Source organism: Rhinopithecus roxellana, chromosome 15 (genome assembly GCF_007565055.1).
Source record: "Rhinopithecus roxellana isolate Shanxi Qingling chromosome 15, ASM756505v1, whole genome shotgun sequence".
In the NCBI taxonomy this organism is placed as follows: domain Eukaryota; kingdom Metazoa; phylum Chordata; class Mammalia; order Primates; family Cercopithecidae; genus Rhinopithecus; species Rhinopithecus roxellana.
Genome location: NC_044563.1, coordinates 54,368,935 through 54,391,479, shown reverse-complemented (window position 1 = coordinate 54,391,479; position 22,545 = coordinate 54,368,935). Strand labels below are relative to the sequence as shown.

Below are 22,545 nucleotides of genomic sequence, written 5' to 3'. Positions count from 1 at the left end.
ACAACATAGTGAATACACTAAAAACCAATGAAGTGTACATTTTAAAATGGTGAATTTTATGTTACATGAATTACATCTCAAAAAATAAAAACACAAAATACTAACAATGTAAATAATAATTAAGAGTATTAATCTTAATTTACTTTTGAGAAATACAACAGTAAAGTAACATCCAGTTCTTGTCAAAATATAACCAAATAAACAAATGACAAAAAGCGGCCTTCATGATGACAATGGGTCTTTCTGAAATTGCTGTTTAGATCAAGGGCATCTATTGCCAAATGTATTCATTTTCAAGGGATTTCTAAACCTAATACTAGGTACTTTACTTTCAAGGTACAAATGAATATGGTCATTTCCTGTTGAGGGGTAGAAAAACACCCCAGAAAAGACACATTAGGTTATTTTCTTTCTTTCTTTTTTCTTTTCTTTTTTTTTTTGAAACGGAGTCTCACTCTATCACCGGAGTGGAGTGCAGTGCTATGATCTTGGCTCACTGCAACCTCCATCTCCTCAGTTCAAGCGATTCTCCTGCCTCAGCCTCCTGAGTAGCTGGGATTACAGGTGTGCGCCACCATGCCCAGCTAATTTTTTCTATTTTTAGTAGAGATGGAGTTTCATCATGTTGGCCAGGATGGTCTCAATCTCCTGACCTTGTGATCCACCTGCCTTGGCCTCCCAAAGTGCTGGGATTACAGGCGTGAGCTACCGTGCCCGGCCACATTAGGTTATTTTCTACTTAATGACATAATCTTTCAAGTATTGAGCCCCCCAAAATACTTTCTGTGTATTCTAAGACTCATATTTGCTTTCATTTTTTAACATTTCTTTGAAACACTTACTATATTTGATGTTACAGTATTTTTTTAAAAAACAACTCCTATTTACTTAGAAATTATTCTGAGGCTAAAAGAAATCAAGTGCGATTTCTTTTAAGGGATAACTTATGAAAAATTGGTTATCCCACTAGTTTTAAAGGTCTTCACATGGTTGTCTTCAGGAAAGAGGCAGGGCAGATGGAAGTAGAGGTGTGGGTACTAAATTTGTGAAGGCATGTGAAGGCAAATTGTTATTTAGTATAGTGGTATTCATTATCCATGGTCAAGGTGTCTGAAATTGCTCATCAATCAATCATTAACAACCACAGAAAACAGGGGAATTTCATGGAAGCGTAAGGGAAGCATAAGGGCTCACTGGCAGAGAAATTTCTTTATGACTTGCCAAGTAAAAGGAATGTGAAGAATAAGGCCAAGGCCCATCCAACTAAGCAAGAGTTAACAGGTCCTAGCAGAATCTGCTAGTTTAAATTTCCATTCAATGATTTTTTTTTTTTTTTTTTTGAGACAGGGCCTCACTCTGTCGCCCAGGTTGGAGTGCAGTGGCACAATCTTGGCTCACTGCAGCCTCGACCTCCCGGGCTAGCTGAGGCAATCCTTTCACCTCAGCCTCTCGCATAGCTGGGACTACAGACTTGCACCACCATATCCAGCTATTTTTTGTATTATTTTCTTTCTTTTTTTTTTTTTGTAGAGACGGGGTTTTGCCATGTTGCCCAGGCTGGTCTTGAATTCCTGAGCTTAAGCAATCTACCTGCCTCAGCCTCCCAAAGTGCTAGGATTACACATGTGAGTCACTGTGCCTGGCTGGGTTTCTTTATTTTTAGAAGGGTAATTGCATTCTTTATTTTTAGAAGGTAAAAGTAAAAAATCATCTGCCTAGATTTTTGAGTTCCTGTCTACTATGGATGAATGTATGTTAGCAAACGCAAGATACAGCACAATAACAAATGAATGCCCTTGGTTAAGCTCAGTTCCTAGACACCTCTCTCTCTCTCTCTATCAATTATCAAAAGTTGTTGATTTTACCTTCCAAATAGCTCTTACATCCACCCCCTCCTTTCCATCCCTAGTGCCAAAACCCTAATTCAGGTCTCCTTATTGCTCAGTTGGATTATCACAGTAACCTCCTGAACACATGATTGTTAGGCCTCCACTCACTGTCATTTTCTCTAGGTACTTTCTATTACAGTAGGGCTAAGCTACTGGTTATTTCCTAACAAAATTTCTGCTCATTCTATAGGTCTTAGTTCAGCTGTCTTCGGGAATTACTAACAGGAGTTGACAAATACATGCCAATGCTGACTGATTTATGTAATAATGTAGTCTGCTAAGTCTAGGGTTAGCAGGAAAGGCTTACGTTGGTAACGTCTGCTATGAGCGAAGCAACAAGGCCTAGCAGATGTCAGATATTTGCTCTGGATTTAAACATATTTTTATATTAATTATATTCCATTTACTTCAAAAGGAAAAGAAACAGCTTTCAGTAACACATATGTACAATGATGCCACAAGGAGAAAGATGAGAGAGCCGTAAGACCCATGTAACAGGGAAGGTAAAAATTCCATCAGAAAACTAGCTAATGATTATAACTAAGAAATAAATATAACAAAGTTAAGCTTACTGGCAGTCAAGGGAAAGAAAACTAAAACTGTCTCAGTGATTAATTGATCCATCTAATACTGATGCATAAAAGATTAAAAGAGGCCGGGGGTGGTGGCTCACGTCTGTAATCCCAGCACTTCGGGAGGCCGAAGCAGGCGGATCACCTGAGGTCGGGAGTTCAAGACCAGCCTGACCAACATGGAGAAACCCCGTCTCTACTAAATATACAAAATTAGCCAGGCATGGTGGCGCATGCCTGTAATCCCAGCTACTTGGGAGGCTGAGGCAGCGGAATCGCTTGAACCTGGGAGGCGGGGGTTGCGGTGAGCTGAGATCGCACCATTGCACTCCAGCCTGGGCAAAAGCAGCGAAACTCCATCTCAAAAAAAAAAAAAAAAAAAAAAAGATCAAAAGAAGCCGCCGGGCATGGTGGCTCACACTTGTAATCCCAGCACTTTGGGAGGCCAAGGTGGGCGGATCACGAGGTCAGGGGCTCGAGACCAGCCTGGCCAATATGGTGAAACCCTGTCTCTACTAATAATACAAAAAAAATTAGACGGGCGTGGTGGCGCGCGCCTGTAGTCCCGGCTACTCAGGAGGGTGAGGCAGGAGAATTGCTTGAACCTGAGAGGCGGAGGTTGCAGTGAGCCGAGACAGTGTCACTGCACTCTAGCCTGGGTGACAGAGTGAGACGATGTCTTTAAAAAAAAAAAAGATTAAAAGAAGCCTTCAAGAAACTTACAATACACAAGAAAGACAAATGTGAGGAACATTTCATCAGTGATATTTTAAAGCACTGGATTCACCAAATCCTGGATTTGAATGCTGACTTTGTCATTTTTAGCAATGTGAGACCGGTCAAGTTACTGTATTTAGTTTCTCAAAATCAATTTCCTTGTGAGTAAAATGAGGATAATCAGTATTTTAAAGCTGAGATAATGCAAAGAAAGCCCTAAACATCGCCTGGTACATAATGAACCATCAATATAAAACCATACGACAGTTTGTAAAACAGGGTTAAACAAATCCATGAAGGAACATCTTCCTGAGAGAAGGACTCAAGGAGACAGTACTACTTGAGCTGAGACCTAAAGGACAAATAAGTTGGCTAGGAAAACAAACTGATGGGAAGGTATTCCAAGCAGAAGATACCATATATGCAAAAATGCTGAGGAACAAAAAAGATGGCATGTTTCTGCATCAGCGGTCCTCAACCTTTTTGGCACCAGGGACCAGTTTTGCAGAAGATAATTTTTCCACAGACTGGGGGTGGTGTGTGGGAGGGAGATGTTTTGGGATGATTCAAATGCATTACATTTGAATCAACTAGATGGTCCCCATCTGGAAGTGATGGGAGATAGTGACAGATCATCAGGCAGTAGATTCTCATAAGGAATGTACAACCTAGATCCTTCGCATGCGTAGTTCACAATAGGGTTCGCACTCCTACGAGAATCTATGCTGCAGCTGATTTCACAGGAAGCAGAGCTCAGATGGTAAGGAGAGAAATGGGGAGGACCGCTATTGGTCTGTGGCCCAGAGGTTGGGGACCCCTGTTCTATATAATAGAGTCTAGGGGAATCACTAAATAAGTCTATGCATACTATGTGAACTAAAGCAAAAATGACAACATCCCTAAGCCTTATCAGTTTCTTATTTGACGTGATCAGGGTGATTGTAAGAATTAAACAAGAAAAGACATGAAAAGTCCTGAGCACAGTGTTAGGCACAAAAGAAATACATTATTACTAAGTAGCAGGAAAAGAAGAGAATCATATACTTGTAGTCATGTGGATTTCGGAGCCATAGTCTTACTTTTAGTAAACTAATTAAAAATTATGTGTATTATAAAACATATCAATTTATGCTACAGTAATATTTCAGTAATAGAGCAGGAAATGTATGAATACTAGTTACCTTGATCAAATATTTTTCCCATCTGTCTGCAGTAACAGATTTGCCAATCTTCCTCATCAGCTTCAAATGGAGCTCCACCAATTCTTTTGGTACTTAAAAGAAAGAAAAAAAAATATTGTTAGCCAACAAAATAAAACATCGGTAAACATTTAAGATTATAAAAAAAAAAAACCTTTCCCAACCCTGGATACCTTCTCAAAACAGACAGTGTTGATACTAGCTAACTTTTAGACCTCTGAATCAAAAAAGCCTAAACTACAGCAAGAAATGACCAAAAACCATTTTCTTAAAGATAAGCAGGAATACTCACATTTTCTTTCAAAACACCATCAAATAAGAGTAAAACCTAATATAAACTATGAACTATAGTGATAATTATATGTCAATGTAGATTCATCAGTTACAAGAAATGTACCACTATTGTGGAAGTCAACAGTAGAGAAGTTGTATGTGTGTGGGGACAGGGATATATGGGAACTCTCCATACTTGCTGCTTAATTTTTCTGTGAACCTAAAATTGCTCTTAAAAAAACAGTTTGTTAAAAAAAAATACCATCAAGTAAAAGCACTTAACTATACAACTAAAGTTTGTATTCTGTTTATCTGCAATAACAAATATTTGGTTCCTTTGCTGAGATTTCAAAGACATACATTCATAGAATTAGAAAGCAACCAAGAAATATGAATTCCAAGTTGATAGATATGTCAGAAATTAAACTAACGGTTTCCAAGCTGCTTTGGAAAACTCTTCCAATCTATCCCTTGTCTGATGTGTTAACCTTCTCTGTAGCCTTTCTATGAATCTTTGCTTGACAAGCTTCATGGACAAAAAAATGACTTACCTTGCATAGCACTAAGTTCTGTTTTCTGGATAGTTCTAATTACTAGAAAGCTACCCTTACTCTCAAAATCTGCCCTCTGACAACTTCCTCTCCTAATTCTGGCTCTTAGTCTCTAGTTTCAAAGACAGTACTTTTAATCCCTCTTCTGTTGGAACCTTCAAATATTTGAGGACTGTCGTTATCTTCCCTCAGATTCTCTGCTTTGACTGTAAACAATCAGACGTCCTCTAAATATTATTTAGGCATGGTCTGATTGTATTTAATTACATTAATTAGACCAGAGGGACACATACGGCTGTCAAAAGAAGCATTTCTCTTTTTTATTTTGAAACGGTATCTCACTCTTTTTGCCCAGGCTGGAGTACAGTGGCACAATCTCGGCTCACTGCAATCTCCGCCTCCTGGGTTCAAGCGATTCTCCTGCCTCAACCTCCCAAGTAGCTGGAATTACAGGTGCCCACCACTACTCCCGGCTAGTTTTTGTATTTTTAGTAGAGAGGGGGTTTCACCATGTTGGCTAGGCTTGTCTGGAACTCTTGATCTCAGGTGATCTGCCCGCCTTGGCCTCCCAAAATGCTGGGATTACAGGCATGAGCCACTGCACCAGGTCTGAAATGACCATTTCTCAAATCCCAAATACCACTAGTAACCTAAGAGCAATATACTACCTAAGAAGATCCCATACTCAAATATATTGGCAAAATGCTGGATCAAAAAACAAAAAAGTTTTTTTTTTTTTTAAACCACAGGACTGTTGTCTTTATCATACGCCCTTTGTGCATTGTGAATATCCAAAATAGGTATACAATCTGCAGCATTCTCTAATATATTTGATCCACCATCTTGTAGGATACAAACACTCTGAGCGACAGGCTGGGAAATGATGACCTAACATTTTTCAGTCATTCTTTCCTTCCCTACTAAAGCTCCTTCTAAATTTGAAACACTTTGAAATATAAAAACATTCACCCATTCAACTAATTTCAATGGGTCAACTATTAGTAAGAAAGAACAAGTCCCTCTGTCCTTAATGAATCTACTTGAGTGAATCTTCATAGCAGGTAGAGTGGTGGGTTGGGGGTGGGAGTGGGAAGGAGCGTTCACAACAAGTAAACAGACAAATCTACTAAGATGTGAAGTATGGGGTTAAGGGTGGAATGGAGAAAAGGAGGGAAAGGGCATTGCTTGTACAAAAATAACAGATGCAAATAGCTAAAAACCCAAAAAGAACATGGAACTGGAAGAATGGACATAGATAATTACAGACTAATGAGGCCGGGCTCAGAAGTTTAGATTTTATGTAAAAGTTTAAGCAGGAAAGTCTGCTGCATTTTAGAAGACCTTAATGACTGAATTGGAGGAAGACAGATTTTTAAATATTAATAAAAGAAGTTTTTATTTGCTTTTTTGTTTTAGGAGGTGGGGTACAGGGCCGAAGCTAGATATAAATTCAGGAAAACCTCAATCCAGAAGATAGGAGTAGCCTAAACTAAGGTAGAGGTGGTACAGAGAGAAGTGGACAGATCTGAGAAATGTTTAGGAAACAAAATTATTAAAACTTAGTGATTGACTTGTTGTGCAGTGATAAAAGATCTGGGCTGGATTCTCAGCTGCCCCACTTATAGAAGGAGACAACGGTTCTGGTTGAGTCCTTTAAACAATGAAGCTCAATTTCTCCATTAAAAAAGGCTATCTCACAGAATTTTGAAACTGTATAGCATTGTATAAATATAAAACACGTTTATTTCTGTTGTGTTTTAAAACCAAGGTTACTTTCTTCAATTTCTCCTTTTCCCCAAACACAGAAGTCTTGAGGGTTCTCCCTTCCTATGCATCTTAAACCTGCCTCCTATTTCCTTTCCCTAGGACATTACTATACCTTCTCACATCAGAAAAACAGCTATGGACAGTCTCCTGCAATCAAACCAATTTTCCAAAAAGACTGCTTTCACATTACTTCCCAGTTGGTAAGTAATTTTTATGGCTCCTAAATACCTACATAAACCCAGCCAGATTTCTTACCCTAGCCTCAGAGTCCCAATATTCAGTCTCATCCTAACTGCAATCCTTCTCTTTTACTTCCTGCACTGATATCCTCGATTTGAATCATTTTGCCAGTTAATGGTCCACTAAACATACTCAGCCCATTACCTATGTGGGCTTTATTAAAGAGTTATTTATTGTTTTCTGCCCACTTGAATCATATTTATCTTTCAATGTCTAGGCAATACAAGTCCCAAAAGTCTCTGTGAGAGATTTCTAGTACCAGCAACCTCTTTGTCCCTGGAATGCCCACTGTATTCATACTGTCTGTGTCACTCATTTAGCAGTTGGCTAAAACCTTTGCACCAGTGTTTTACGCACGTCCCCCACCAGTGTTCTATGCTACACAGAATCATGAAAGATTTTGATACTATTGGTATTATTTTTTAAAAGCCACTACAAGACAAAAATAAAAGTGAATAAATATGTTTTCATCCCACTTTACAAATCTACTCATTGTTGATTTAGGCATGTACAAATAGATTATATATTACTTGATTTATTAGAGTACTGGCTCTTCTACAGTCAGCACTATGCAACAGAAATATAAGATGAGTCATATAATTTCAAATTTTCTAGTAAAATATTATAAAAAGTAAAAAGAGATTAAAATTAATTTTAATAATATATTTTATTTAATGCCCTATATCCAAAATTATGTCAACACATAATCAACTTTTTTTTTTTGAGACGGAGTCTTGCTCTGTCACCCAGGCTGGAGTGCAGTGGTGTGATCTTGGCTCACTGCAACCTCCGCCTCCCGAGTTCAAGCGATTCTTCTGCCTCAACCTCCTGAATGGCTGGGATTACAGGCATGTGCCACCACGCCTGGCTAATTTTTGTATTTTTAGTAGAGACGGGGTTTCATCATGTTGGTCAGGTTGTTCTCGAACTCCTGACCTCATGATCTGCTTCCTCGGCCTTCCCAAGTGCTGGGATTACAGGTGTGAGCCACCGCGCCCGGCCAATCACTATTTTTAAAGTATTACTTTCTTTTGTACTAAGCAGAAGATTTTACTTTTTGGACTATTTAAAATACATTGTGCATTTCACACTGACAGCACATCTCAATTCAAACTAGCTATATTTCAAGTCCTCAAGGGCCACATGTGGCTAGAGGCTACTGTACTGGATAGTACTGCATAGTGTAGACCTAGTATGCTTAAAATTAAAATTTATAACCCACTAAACATACCAACTGAATGAATATTTTGTTACAAATAGAACTGATATGCTGATAATCTTTAAGCGCACTAGTATAATCTGTCAGTTGATAAGAAACAAGCTACAGGAAAATCAATCAACATTATAGTTTATTAAACATTAAAACCAACATACTTTTTATTCTTTAAAACGGCACTGTCTATTCAATAGATTGCTCCAGGATGATTGAAATGTTCTGTATCTGCACTTTTTAGTGCAGTAGCCATTAGCCACATGTGTCTACTGAGAAGTTGAAATGTGGCTAATAAAACTAAAGAATTCAATTATTAATTTTATTTATTTTTAATTATCTTAAATTTTAATAAACAGGTAGTAAGTTGCTATGGCTTTGGACAGCTGTAAAGTATCAATCATATATATACATTTTTTGAGATGGAGTCTCACTCTGCTGCCCAGGCTGGAGTGCAGTGGTACGATCTCAGCTCACTACAACCTCCACCTCCTGGGTTCAAATGATTCTCCTACCTCAGCCTCCCAAGTAGCTGGGACTACAGGCACATGCCACCACACCTTGGCCTCCCAAAATGCTGGGATTACAGGTGTGAGCCACTGCGCCCAGCCATCAATCATATTTTTTAAATACATGATCATTTTCTGAAACACCGACAAGCTCTAAATTCATTTATCGCCTGTAAGATTTCTAAAATAGTTTCATTTCCAGAAGATAATTATTAACTTCCTTCCAAAGATTTACTTATTAACCACTTTCCATCAATCCAAAAAACAGTAGTATTTGTCCCAATTAAACTGAAATTCCTCTACCTTTTCACATGATAAATTTCATAAAATAACTTTTAACAAACCCTCTTCTTTCACAGGGCCTCAGGAGGTGAAAGATTCTGAAGGAGAAAGAAACAGGGGCTATGTGAATTCACAAAGCGCTGCCAATATGATGTAGGTATGAAGTAGCAGAAAAGTGGTAGAATCCCAGATTACATTACTGATCCAATTACTCAAAGATGTTTTATATTTTGACATTTTTCTAAGCATCTTTCTAGCACCATGTCTTAAAACTGTCACTGCTCCTGAAAATCTATTGTGTTACTTATAATTTTACTTTTTTGAATGGTAGAAATGTACATCACCTCATAATGGCTAAAGACATAATTCTTATCATTCTTCAATAAAGTCTTCTACTTCAATTTAGTTTAAGCTTATAAGCAGAGATACAGTTATGAAAACAGTTGACTTTATCTAGGCCATTGATAAAAGAACACTGATTTCAGATACAGTGATTCAAAGACAAGCTTACAATAAGCTTTTACTTACTGCCTAGTTTTTAGAAACTCTGTTGGGGGAGCACAGTTTTAGAATAATGAGACTGATCCCACAGGCCACTTGATCCTCGAAATCACTGTCATGTATTCATACACCTTATCTTCGAAGAGTTCACTTAATCAATCATCCTAGTTTTCTGAAAAGCAAAGAAACAGCTCAAGACTATGAACTGTAACTCAGACGATCATCTAAAAAGGTATAGTACAGAAAGGCTGGGTTGCAGTGGCTCACACCTGTAATCCCAGCACTTTGGGAGGCCAAGGTGGGCAGATCACAAGGTCAGCAGATTGAGACCATCCTGGCTAACACGGTGAAACCCCATCTCTACTAAAAATACAAAAAATTAGCCGGGTGTGGTGGCGTGCACCTGTGTAGTGCCAGCTACTCGGGAGGCTGAGAATTGCTTGAACCTGGGAGGTAGAGGTTGCAGTAAGCCCAGATTGTGCCACTGCACTCCAGCCTGGGTGACAGAGTGAGACTCCATCTCAAAAAACAAAACAAAACAAAACAGAAGTATAGTACAGAGATTCCAGCTAAATATAAGCTCACCTCATTACCACTGCAGGAAAAAATAAATCTGAGAATAACTGTTATACAGGCAGATAAACCAAGGGGTATCTGCTGCTCCAGTTTAGGTTTCTGAGTTCTACTGAGAATCATACTGTTGTTCCCACATACATAAACACACCAAACATGGCTCAGATTATTTCAGAACCAAAAACTAGAAAATGTTATCTGCCACAAAGAAAGTCATCGTATCAGCATGGCTTGAGGTGGTGATCAGACCAGCAATTCAGAAAGAAGAACCGTATTAAGAGAAATGAAACCCTGTAAAACTGCAGCACCCTGTGAAACCACCTTTCCTGAAGAAGAATTCCTTAAAGAGAGGCAAGGCCTCTATAAAATGAAGTGGATAACCCACACAGCAGTCAGTCTTTAAAGGGATACTCTTTGCTTATACTTATAACCACCATCCTGGTAGAGGGAATTTGTGGTAATTGAGGCAATGGCTTCCAGTACCAGATGTCTCCAGCTCCAATCAGATGACCCCATTTCCCTCTTTCTATTCTTTCTAACTCAATTTAATGATCATAGAGAGGAGTTGGGGGGAAGAAGGAAAGGGACAGAAAGAGTCAAAACAAATTTAACAAGAGTGATGTGACAGTACTTAAGGGGGAAGGAGAGATTTTTTCCCCCAAACTAATTTCTTTCCCCAGTAATTTCAATCTAGTGAAAAGTTCAAAGACTAGTACACTCTTCACCTAGATGCACACCACTTGTTAACATTTTTGCCATTGAAAGGGAAACATGTGACACACAGTTAAAACCATCAGGAAATGCCTCTTTAATAAAGATGACACCATAAAGATAAGAAACAGCCAACCAAGCCAAGGAAGAAGGGAGCATGGCAGGAAAAAGGAAATGCAGGTGTAAAAGTCCTGAGGAGGCCAACAGCTTCTTCCAATGTGGCTAGAAAAAGAAAAGGATACAAGATGCTGCTAGAGAAGGGAACAAAGGCCAAGTCTTTGAGCTATATAAAAAGTTTAGATTTTATTCTAAGGGTAATGAGAACCCACAGGAAGAATGCAGGAAAGTTTCATGATTAAAGTTCTTAAAAGATCACTCTTTTAAATCCAGGGTCTGTTTGACAGGGGGCAGGAAGCAGGGGTAGATAGAGTTACTGAAGAAACAAAATTGTACTAATGCTGAGTGACGGGCACATGAAAGTCCATTATATAACTTACTACTTTTATATATTTCATATTTTCCATAATTTAAAAATGTCCATAGGATAGAAAGATTACTTGGCTGCACTGTGAGGAACAAATTGGAGAGGGTATAAATATGACTAATTAGGAAGACATCGCAATACTTCAGACCGGATAATGATGGCTTGGACTAAGGCTGTGGCGCAGAGATGTAGGAAAAGTACCCTGAAGGAAAATTGCAAAAATTTACAACTTTTCTAAGATTTTAAAACATTTTCTAAGAAGCACCTCTGCCAATCTTAATCCAAAGAAGTGACTGCTTTATGTGTCCTGTACGATGATCCCTATTAGTTTATTCGTTCTGAAAAGCAGAAATCATGACTTTTAGTTTAATCACACTCATATTTCAGAAAGGCAGTATGTACACACAGACATTTAATCAAGTCAAATAAATGTATTTGTACCACATTTTGTTTCTGACACTTTTTTTTTTTTTTTGAGACAGGGTCTCACTCTGTCACTCAGGCTGGATTGCAGTGGCACAATCGTGGCTCACTGCAGCCTCGATCTCCTGGACTCAACTGATCCTTCTACCTTAGCCTCCTGAGTAGTTGAGATTGTAAGCAGGCACCACCATACACAGCTAGTTTTTGTATTTTTTTTTGTACAGACAGGGTCCCACTATGTTGGCCAGGCTGGTCTCAAACTACTGGGCTCAAGTGATCTGCCCGTCTCGGTCTCCCAAAGTGCTGGGATTACACCTGTAAGCTACCATGCCTGGCCTGTTTCTCATACTCTTCATCATTTCAAAGGTCACATATCACTTAAAAACCTGCACTTAATATAACAACTATGACATTACTAAAAACTACGTTATATGTATATTACAAAAGCACTAGAAAGTCAGGAGAAAGGGGTGCAAACATTGAATCTGTCATTCATAATTGAAGGAATTACACAAGATGATATAAAGTCCTCCAGCTCTAATATTCAATGTCTATAACTAGGTATTGAGGTATTTATTTACTTGCCTTATAACAAGGCAACAGTTGATAATACCATCTTAGAATTTTGGAACTGGAAGCAATGATCTAATTCACACTCTTTGACAGACTGGAAAACTTAGACCTGAGATGTGACAAGACTCGCCCAAGATGGAAAAAAAAAAAAAAGGGCCAGGAAGAACCCAGACTTTTAGCCTTCTATTCCAGGGCTCTTTCCGATGTTTCTCCAAGTATCAAATGGATGAAGAAATAGTTCACAAGACCTAACTTATGAATCAAACCATTCTTTCTGCACAGCTTCGTATCTGGTTTTTGATATTCGGTTGTTCCTGTCTATGCACCTTGAGGCATCATCCATTTCTAAAACATAACCCTGTCAAATAGTTACTGTGGAAACAGAAAAATTATTAATACTCCTTCTAATCCATTCTCCCTTTCTTAAAAAACACTATTGAGATGGAATGCACACACCATACAACTCATCCACTTAAAGTGTACCATCCAATGGCTTTTAGTATATTACATTATTTATTTAACAGTGGTAAAATATATTTACTATGAAATTTGCTATTTTAATCATTTTTTTAGTGTGCAATCAGTGGCACCAATTACATGCCCAGCATTGCACAACCATCACACTATTTCCCAGTCTATTCTTACAGTTTGAAGCAGCCATTCTACTTCCAAACTGATTTTGGAAAATTTTAAATACAAAAAGCAGAGTCTGCTATAGTATATATGCTCAACGGGGGCAAACACTCGTTCTTGGAGGAAAAAAATCTAAATCTGGTCCTCTAAATCTTACTTAACCTTACCTGTCAAAATCTTATTCCTTTATATTTAATGTCTCTTGCTAGAGAAAAATTAATTTAAAATTAAATTACACTTTTCTCTTCAGTGGTGTAATACTTTTTAAAAATTCAAAAGCAGGTGTTGTTACTTAAAATGTAATATGCTATCATAGACAATGCCCAACCTACAAAGCGGCTCTATCCCACTGAAACCCACACAAAACTAGTTTTTTTTGACCGCCCAGTTACCCCTCAAAAACTAATTTTATCAATAATGTTCACTACAATAGATAAAATTATCTTGTAATTTTAATATTTAAAGCAGAAAAGGCAGGTACACTAGCTAAAAACTGTCTTAAATTTATCCCAAATGCTGATAATTAAGAGAAAACAAATACTTAGATTTCTGGCTAAGATCAAGTGTAATATCGGTTCTTATCAGTGTAATATCAACAACAACAACAAAAAATACAGAACACACCAACTAAGTAAAACCAGGAAAGGAAAAGAGAAAGAAAAGAAAGGTAAGCTCTTTAACTTCATATAGTCATAATTATCTTTAAGTCTCAAGTCCTAATGATCTATCTTCTATCTCCTCTTCCTTTTCTCTCATCCTTAGATGTAGGCTCCATGAGCACATCCACCTGCCTTTTTCATCACTGTATTCCCAGCACCAAGCACAGTTCCTACTTAATGGCAGACACTCAACTATTTGATGAACTGGAACAGGGACAAGAAAATAAAAAGATAAGGAAAGCAACAGGGAGAGGGGAGTAAGCAAAGTAAAATATTTCTGCAGACAGCTAGAAAAGAGAGTTCCAGGCTGGGCGCGGTGGCTCACGCCTGTAATCCCAGCACTTTGGGAGGCTGCAGCGGGCAGATCATGAGGTCAGGATTTCGAGACTAGCCTGGCTAATATGGTGAAACCCGGTCTCTACTTAAAAAATACAAAAATTAGCCGGGCATGGTGGTGTGCACCTGTAATCCCAGCTACTCCAGAGGCTGAGGCAGGAGAATCGCTTGAACCCAGGAGGTGGAGGTTGCAGTGAGCTGAGATCGCACCACTGCACTCCAGCCTGGCCATAGAGTGAGACTCTGTCTCAAAAAAAAAAAAATAATAATAATAATAAATAACAAAATAAAATACAGAAAGAAAGAAAAGAGAGTTCCCAGGCCAGGTGCTGCAATGGTTCATGCCTGTAATCCCAGTACTTTGGAAGACAGATGCAGGCAGATCAGCTTTCTCATGTAACTGGGACCATAAGCATGTCCCACCATGCCTGGCTAATTCTTAAATTTTTCTGTAGAGTTCAGGTTTCCTTACTATAGCCCAGGCTGGTCTTGATCTCCTGGGCTCAAGTGATCCTCTGGGCTCAGCCTCCCGAAGTGCTGGGATTAACAGGTGTGAGTCACTGTGCACAGCTCCCCTACACCTCTCAAAAAAGACGCCGGGCATGCTAACATGTGCTTGTAGTCCTTAGTTACTTGGGATGCTGAGGGAGGAGAACTGCTTGAGCCTAGGACTTCAAGGCTATAGTGAGCTATGATTGCACCAACTGCGCTTCAGCCTAGGTGCCAAAGTGAGACACTGTACCATTAAAAACAAACAAACAAAAACAGGGAAAATACCTTCAACAGCATATTAAAAGATTCCTTTATGATTCAAAACCATAATTTTAGGTGTTACAAAATCAGTTAGATGTTTCTTTTATAGACAATTCTACAGAACTATAAACTTATACTATAAGAACTCCATTTCTTGGTGAAATTTATATTCTGTCTTTACTCCTTGCTAATTAGTGATCAGCTCATACCTTTTCTTCAGTTAACATTCATTTGACAAGCAGAGGTACCTAGATAAGTGCATACTATGTCATCTTATAGTTTCCTGAGATTTTATCATAAAGCAGAATGAAATGAGCTCATTATAGTTTCTAGTTATTTCAATAAATTAGAAAATGTATATGAATGCACTTTATATATCATAAAGCAATACCCAAGCCAAAGTTATCATTATTCACCAGCAGATGGTGATCATGTCTTACTTAAAGAAAAATTCTGACACCTTATTCGGGGACTAGCCAGCCAACTGCTAAAAATGATCAATAAGCAAATTAGAGTATCTGAATAAAATGTTGGTGATTTTTAAGTACAATCAAATGGAACATCAGCAAACACAAGCAATAAAAAACAGGTTTAGGAGTCTGAAGACTTCTAAAGGAACCGTTTTCTCTATGTGAACATTTGCAAACTGGTAATTAAAGAAAAAGATAACAATGAATGTGTTTCTGGCAATCCTATATAGATTATTAAACCACTCATTCCACACTGAACTTCGTGAACTACAGACAGAAAAACTTCTACCCAGCAAAATGGTGACACTAAACCATTTAGAAAAAAACACAAGGACAGACTAGTACAATAAAACCCCATGACCTCATCACCTCACTTAAACAATTATAAATAAATGAACAAGAGACGTTTTTTCTTCTCCAATGGAAGAAAAGCAAATTCTAGATATCATTATTTCATTCATAAATACTTCAGTGTGCATCTCTAAAAGATAAAATTGCCATAATACCATTATTATCTCTTTGAAAATAATCATAATACCATTATGATATTAACCATAATTATTTTATTTTATTTTATTTTTGAGATGGAGTCTCGCTCTGTCGCCCAGGCTGGAGTGCAGTGGCCGGATCTCAGCTCACTGCAAGCTCTGCCTCCCGGGTTTATGCCATTCTCCTGCCTCAGCCTCCCGAGTAGCTGGGACTACAGGCACCTGCCACCTCGCCCGGCTAGGTTTTTTTTTTGTATTTTTTAGTAGAGACAAGGTTTCACAGTGTTAGCCAGGATGGTCTCAAACTCCTGACCTCGTGATCCGCCCGTCTCGGCCTCCCAAAGTGCTGGGATTACAGGCTTGAGCCACCGCGCTCGGCCTAACCATAATTATTTTAAAATAACAATATCATTATTACCACATTTTCAAAATTAGTAATCCCCGCCAGACGTGGTGGCTCACGCCTATAATCCCAGCACTTTGGGAGGCTGCAGCAGGTGGATCACTTGAGGTCAGGAGTTCGAGACCAGCCTGGTCAACATGGTGAAACCCTGTCTCTACTAAAAATACAAGAAGTTAGCCAGGCATGGTGGTAGGTGCCTGTAGTCCCAGCTACTTGGGAGGCTGAGGAAGGAGAATCGCTTGAACCTGGGAGGTGGAGGTTGTGGTGAGCTGGTATCACATCACTGCACTCCAGCCTGGGCAACAAAAGCGAAACTCCATCTCTAAATAAATAAATAAAGTAATATTTCCTTCTAAAGGTTCAGGAAAGCTGAGATCTTAATGACATTTTTAAAAGAGTTCCACCAAAAGTACTGAGTTGTGCTGGGTGAGGTGGCACACACCTGTAATCCGAGCTACTTGAGAGACTGAGGCAGGAGGATTGCATAAACCCAGGAGTTCAAGACCAGTCTGGGCAACATACCAAGACCCTGTCTCAAAAACAAACAAACAAATGAACAAAAAAGCAAACAAAATTATTCAATTGTATTGAAAAATTAACATCCTTACTACTCTTCATTGTTGGCAAAGAAGCATCATTATCTCAATACCTAGTTCTTATGTGCATAAAATCTAACCTAACAGAAAATAAGACAAATAGTATCTTAAACTTCACGCATGGTGGCTCACGTCTGTAATCCCAGCAGGCTGAGGCATAAGGATCGCTTGAGACCAGGAGTTTGAGAGTAGCCTAGGCAACACAGGGAGATCCTGTCTCAGGAAGGGGAGGGGGAGGGGAGGGGAAGGGGAGGGGGGAGGGGAGGGGAAGGGGAAGGGGGAGGGTGAAAAATACCTTCAGGCTTTAGAGAAAAACAATGTTCCTAGCAGTGTTTTACTAAGGCTGGGTCCCTTGAAAAATCATAAAACATAAAATTAAGTATTTTCATTTATATGTGACATTGAACAAATCTTTTACACTGCTGTTGGTCTCAAACAACAATAATATAAGGTTATCAAACATGTGGAAACTGTTTTTTTTAAATCAACTATTACCATGTTAAGAGTATGATAAAGTCCCCTCTAACATATGCTCCCTCTTCTCTCTTTCTGAAAATAGTTCTTTGCAAACTCTTGCACTCAAGTGATCCTCCTACCTCAGCCTACCAAGTAGCTTGGACTACAGGCACACCCCCATGCCCAGCTAATTTTTAGCAGAGATGAGTCTCACTACGTTGCCCAGGACTAAATGGACTCTTCAGTCTTTGTCTTAATTTGGGAACATATGACACTGTTGATCATATCTTCCTTCTTGAAACCTGGGCATTCTGTGACATCACTTTTCTGATTTATCTTATCTCTCTGTCCTTTTTTGGATTCCTTTGCAAGCCCTCTGTTTCTGGTCTATCCTTGAAAGCTAGTTATTTCCATTTTAGAATTTCATTTCTTTAGTCCCTAAGTTATCTGATCCACCGTTTTGTTCCAATTTATCTTTTCATTCATTCATTCATTCACTCACTCATTCATTCATTCATTCATTCATTTTTTGGAGACAGAGTCTCACTCTGTCGCCCAGGCTGGAGTGCAGTCGCACTATCTCAGCTCACTGCAGCCTCTACCTCCCAGGTTCAAGTGATTCTCATGCCTCAGTCTCCCAAGTAGCTGGGATTACAGACGTGCACCACCATGCCCCGCTAATTTTTGTATTTTTCGTAGAGACACGGTTTCACCATGTTGGCCAGGCTGGTCTCAAACTCCTGACCTCAGGTGATCCACCCACTTCGGCCTCCCAAAGTGCTGGGATTATAGACATGAGCCACTGCGCTGGGCTATTTATTTATTTTTAGAGACAGAGTCTCACTCTGTTACTTGGGCTGAAGTGAAATGGTGTGATCATAGCTCACTGTAGCCTTCAACTCCTGGGCTCGAGTGATCCTACTGCCTCAGCCTCCCTAGTAGCTAGGACTACAGGCACACCACTATGCCTTGCTATTTCTTAATTTTTTTTTTTTTTTTTTTTTTGAGATGGAGTTTTGCTCTTGTTGCTCAGGCCGAAGTGCAATGGCGCAATCTTGGCTCACTGCAACCTCTGCCTCCTGGGTTCAAGCCATTCTCCTGCCTCAGCCTCCCAAGTAGCTGGGATTACAGGCATGCACCACCACACCTGGCTAATTTTGTAGTTTTAGTAGAGATGGAGTTTCTCCATGTTGGTTAGGCTGGTCTCAAACTGCTGACTTCAGGTGATCCGCCCACCTCGGCCTCCCGAAGTGCTGGGATTACAGGTGTGAGCCACCGCGCCCAGCCTCTTAAAAAATTCTTTCTAGACACGGGCTGCTTAAATTTAAATATACTATTGTCTTGCTGTGCTAGTTAAAGATACGTTCAGGTAACAGAAAACCTTACTAGAGTGACTTTACAAATAAAAGGTTAGTTTTTCTCATGTAACAAGAAGTCCAGAGTAATGAGTTGCCAGTTTCTGTTTACAGACTCAACAAATCTATCATACTGAACTTCTTGGAGTTCCCAAATTTACCATGCTATTTCTACCCTCCAGGGCTCCTCACTCCATCTCCTCCCATCATGGGGTTCAATTTAGACGTTGCTTCCTTTGGAAATCATTCTTTTATCCCACCATATCCAGACTAAGAGCCAATGCTGGGTGTCCTCAAATGATCCTAATTTGTACTTATGCAACACATTGTATCATAAATGCCCGTTTAATTAGCTCTATTCCACATTAAACAGGCCTGTATCTTCAGCACCTAGGACAGTGGCTAGCACATACCATGCATTCCATAAAGACTTGTTCAATTGCATGGGTTTGGTCTTTTAAAAAACCAAATAACTGTTTTTGATAAACATGAACTTCTAACCCAAGTAACTAACTGATTAGCAAACAATAATACATGTTTCTTGCTCAGACTTAAAGAATCAAATAGAAAAAAATAACAAATTTCTAAAACCACTAAGGAAACATGTAAAATAAAATATCTGTCTTCAGGATGTGCAATCGACCATTCCATGCCATCAACTTACAGGTGGCCAACCATAAACTGGCTTTTATGGAAACTGAAGTTTTAGGAAGTTTAGTGAGTTTGCTAATTAATACATGACAAAAGGTAGGCTACCTAAGATAATAAAAAACAAAACAGAGAGAGACTATGGGCCAGGTGCTGTGGCTCACACCTATAATCCCAGCACTTTGGGAAGCCGAGGTGGGCAGATCACTTGAGGTCAGGAGTTCGAGACAAGCCTGGCCAACATGGTGAAACCTGTCACTACTAAAATTACAAAAATTAGCTGGGCATGGTGGCATATGCCGGTAGTCCCAGCTACTTGGGAGGCTGAGGCAGGAGAATGGCTTGAACCCGGGAGGCAGAGGTTGCAGTGAGCCGAGACTGTGCCACTGCACTCCAGCGTGGGCAACAGAGTGAGACTCCGTCTCAAAAAAAAAAAAAAAAAAAAAAGACTATTACTAAACGAATAGTTCTCCCATGCTCCACTTTGCAGTCAGTCACCCTACTTCTGAACTCAAAAAACCATTGATCTGTTTTCCATACTACAGATTTGTCTTTTCTAGAGTTTCATATAACATGAACTCTTTTTGTCTGGCTTTTTGCCTCACATAATGTTTTTGAGATTCACACTTTGTAACATCAGTGTCCCTTTGTATGAATTTATCAAAATTTGGTCATCCAATCATTGGCTGATGAATGAACTGTCTTTTTTTTTTTTTTTTTTTTTTTTTTTTGAGACAGAATCTCACTGTCACCCAGGCTGGAGTGCAGTGGCTCAATTTCAGCTAATTGCAACCTCCACCTCCTGGGTTCATGCAATTCTCCTGCCTCAGCCCGCTGAGTACCCAGGATTCCAGGCACGTGCCATCATGCCCGGCTAATTTTTGTATTTTCAGTAGAGATGGGGTGTCACCATGTTGGCCAGGCTGGTCTCGAACTTCGGACCTCAAGTGATCCGCCCACCTCAGCCTCTCAAAATGTTGCAATTATAGATGTGAGCCACTGTGCTTGGCCTCTGTGTTTTGACTATTATAAAGTTGCTATGAATATTTCTGTGCATGTCTTTGTATGGACATACATTTTTATTTCTCTTGAGTAGATAGCAGTGGAGCTCATGGGTTGTGCGGTAGACACAGGTTTAACTTAATAAGAAACTCCCAAACATTTTGCCAATGTAAGCGGTACCATTTATTATTGTCTAAGAATTCCAACTGTTTCACATCCTCAAAAACACTTGAGGTGTCAGTCATTTTAAAAGAACGTTTTCTTCTTTCTTGGATAGTGTTTTAGAAATGTCAATAATATCTGTTGATAATATTGTTCATGTTTTCTATATTCTGAATGATTTTGTCTAGTTGCACTATTGATTACTGAGAGGGAAGTGTTGAAATTTCCAATTTTAACTGTGCATTATATATATTTTTTAAGTTGTTTTTGCTTCATGTGTTTTAAAGCTCTGCTATTAGTGAAAATACTGTCAGAATTGTATCTTCCTAATGAATAGCACTATGAAACACCCCTATTTATTTCTAATATTCCATTTCATTTTCTGATACTAATATAGTCATTAGTCTTCTCATTTTAGTTGGCTATAGTAATATAGCCATCTCATTTTCCAATATTAATATAGTAATTCCAGCTTTCTTACAATGAGTTTTGCATATCATTTTACATCCTTTTACTTCTAACCTATATCTTTATGTTTGAAGTGAATTTCTATAGACAGCATATACCTGGCTGGGTCTTTCTTTTCTATCCACTCTGCCAATCTCATTTAATTTTAATTAAAATACCACATGTGGTTTAGTGGTGACATATTGGAGAGAGCAGGTTTAGAACAAGGATTAGGCCAGAAGCGGTGGCTCATGCCTGTAATCTCAGCACTTTGGGAGGCTGGGGCAGGCAGATCACTTTCGGTCAGGAGCTGGAGACCAGCCTGGCCAACATGGTGAAACCTCGTCTCTACTAAATATACAAAACTTAGCCGGGTGTGGTGGCGTGCACCTGTAGTCCCAGCTACTCGGGAGGCTAAGACAGGAGAATCGCATAAATCCAGGAGGTGGAGGCCACAGTGAGCAGAGATCATGCCACTGAACTTCAGCCTGGGCCACAGGGCGAGAATCCATCTCAAAACAAAAAGCAAAAACAAACAAACAAAACAAACAAGGATTAGCAAACTACTGCCCACAGGGCAAATGCGGCATGTTACCTGCTTTAGCGATGCCTGCAACTAACCATGTTTCTACATTTTAAAAAAGGGTGGAGGAGAAAAAAAAAAAAATCAAAGAAAGCATAATATTTTGACACACAACAACACGAAACTCAAATCTTAGTCTAACGTTTTATTGGAACACAAAAAATGTAATTTCTATGGCTACTTTTGTGCCTCAAGAGCAGAATTAAACACTTTTAACAGACACTGTATTGATGATCACAAAGCCTAAAATATTCTTTAATGTCTGAGAAAAACTTGGCTAACCCCAAACTAAAATTATTTCTGTTTAATGCAATAACTGATTTAATTGAGTTAAAATCTATAATCCTACCATTTATTTTGTTCATATACATTTATTTGTTCCTTTCTTACTCCTTTTAATGTCTTCTTTTGAATTAACCTGATTAAAATTAACTTCATTTAATATCTACTCTTAGCTAATTAATTATACTTCTTTAAGTTTTTATGGTTGCTTCAGGTTTTACAAAACAAAGCATCTTTAACTCAATATGGTGTACTATTAAATAATATTCTATCACTTCACATACAACGTGAACACTTTTTACCCTCAGGACATCATACTTGCATTTCCTTGTTCTCATCCTTAGTACTAGAGCTTTCATGTTTCACTTCCTCATATATTGTGAAATTTGCAATACCTGGTGATTTTTGCTTCAAATAGTTAATTATTTTTTTAAAGACTTTTTAAAAATTGGGTAAAATTTAATTTTAACATATTTATCCTTTCTTACACTTGTCATCGCTTTGTCTAGGTCCAAGTTTTCATCTGAAGATGTTTCTTGTAGTGTAAGTGGCTAGCTCATAACATGTTCTTTCGCTTTACCTGCCTGAAAAAGTTTTTATTTCACCCTCATTTTTGAAGGGTATTTTGTTGGATATAGAAGTTTTCATCTAATACTTTTCATTTAGTACTTTTGCAACATCCATTATCAGCCGGGTGCAGTGGCTCACTCTTGTAATCCCAGCACTTTGGGAGGCTGAGGTGGGCAGACTGCTTGAGCCCAAGAGTTTGAGACCAGCCTGGGCAACACAGCAAGACCT

At 38.8% G+C, this 22,545-nt stretch overlaps 1 protein-coding gene across 2 annotated transcripts in view; it reads right to left on the bottom strand.

Moving 5' to 3' along the window:
* RSF1 (remodeling and spacing factor 1) overlaps window positions 1–22,545 on the bottom strand; it is a 167,764-nt gene that overhangs the window by 105,822 nt on the left and 39,397 nt on the right. For both annotated transcript variants that reach the window (XM_010365781.2, XM_010365782.2), the window contains exon 2: window positions 4,360–4,451. In XM_010365781.2, the coding sequence (XP_010364083.2) occupies window positions 4,360–4,451 (92 nt within the window). The remainder of the gene's footprint in view (window positions 1–4,359; window positions 4,452–22,545) is intronic.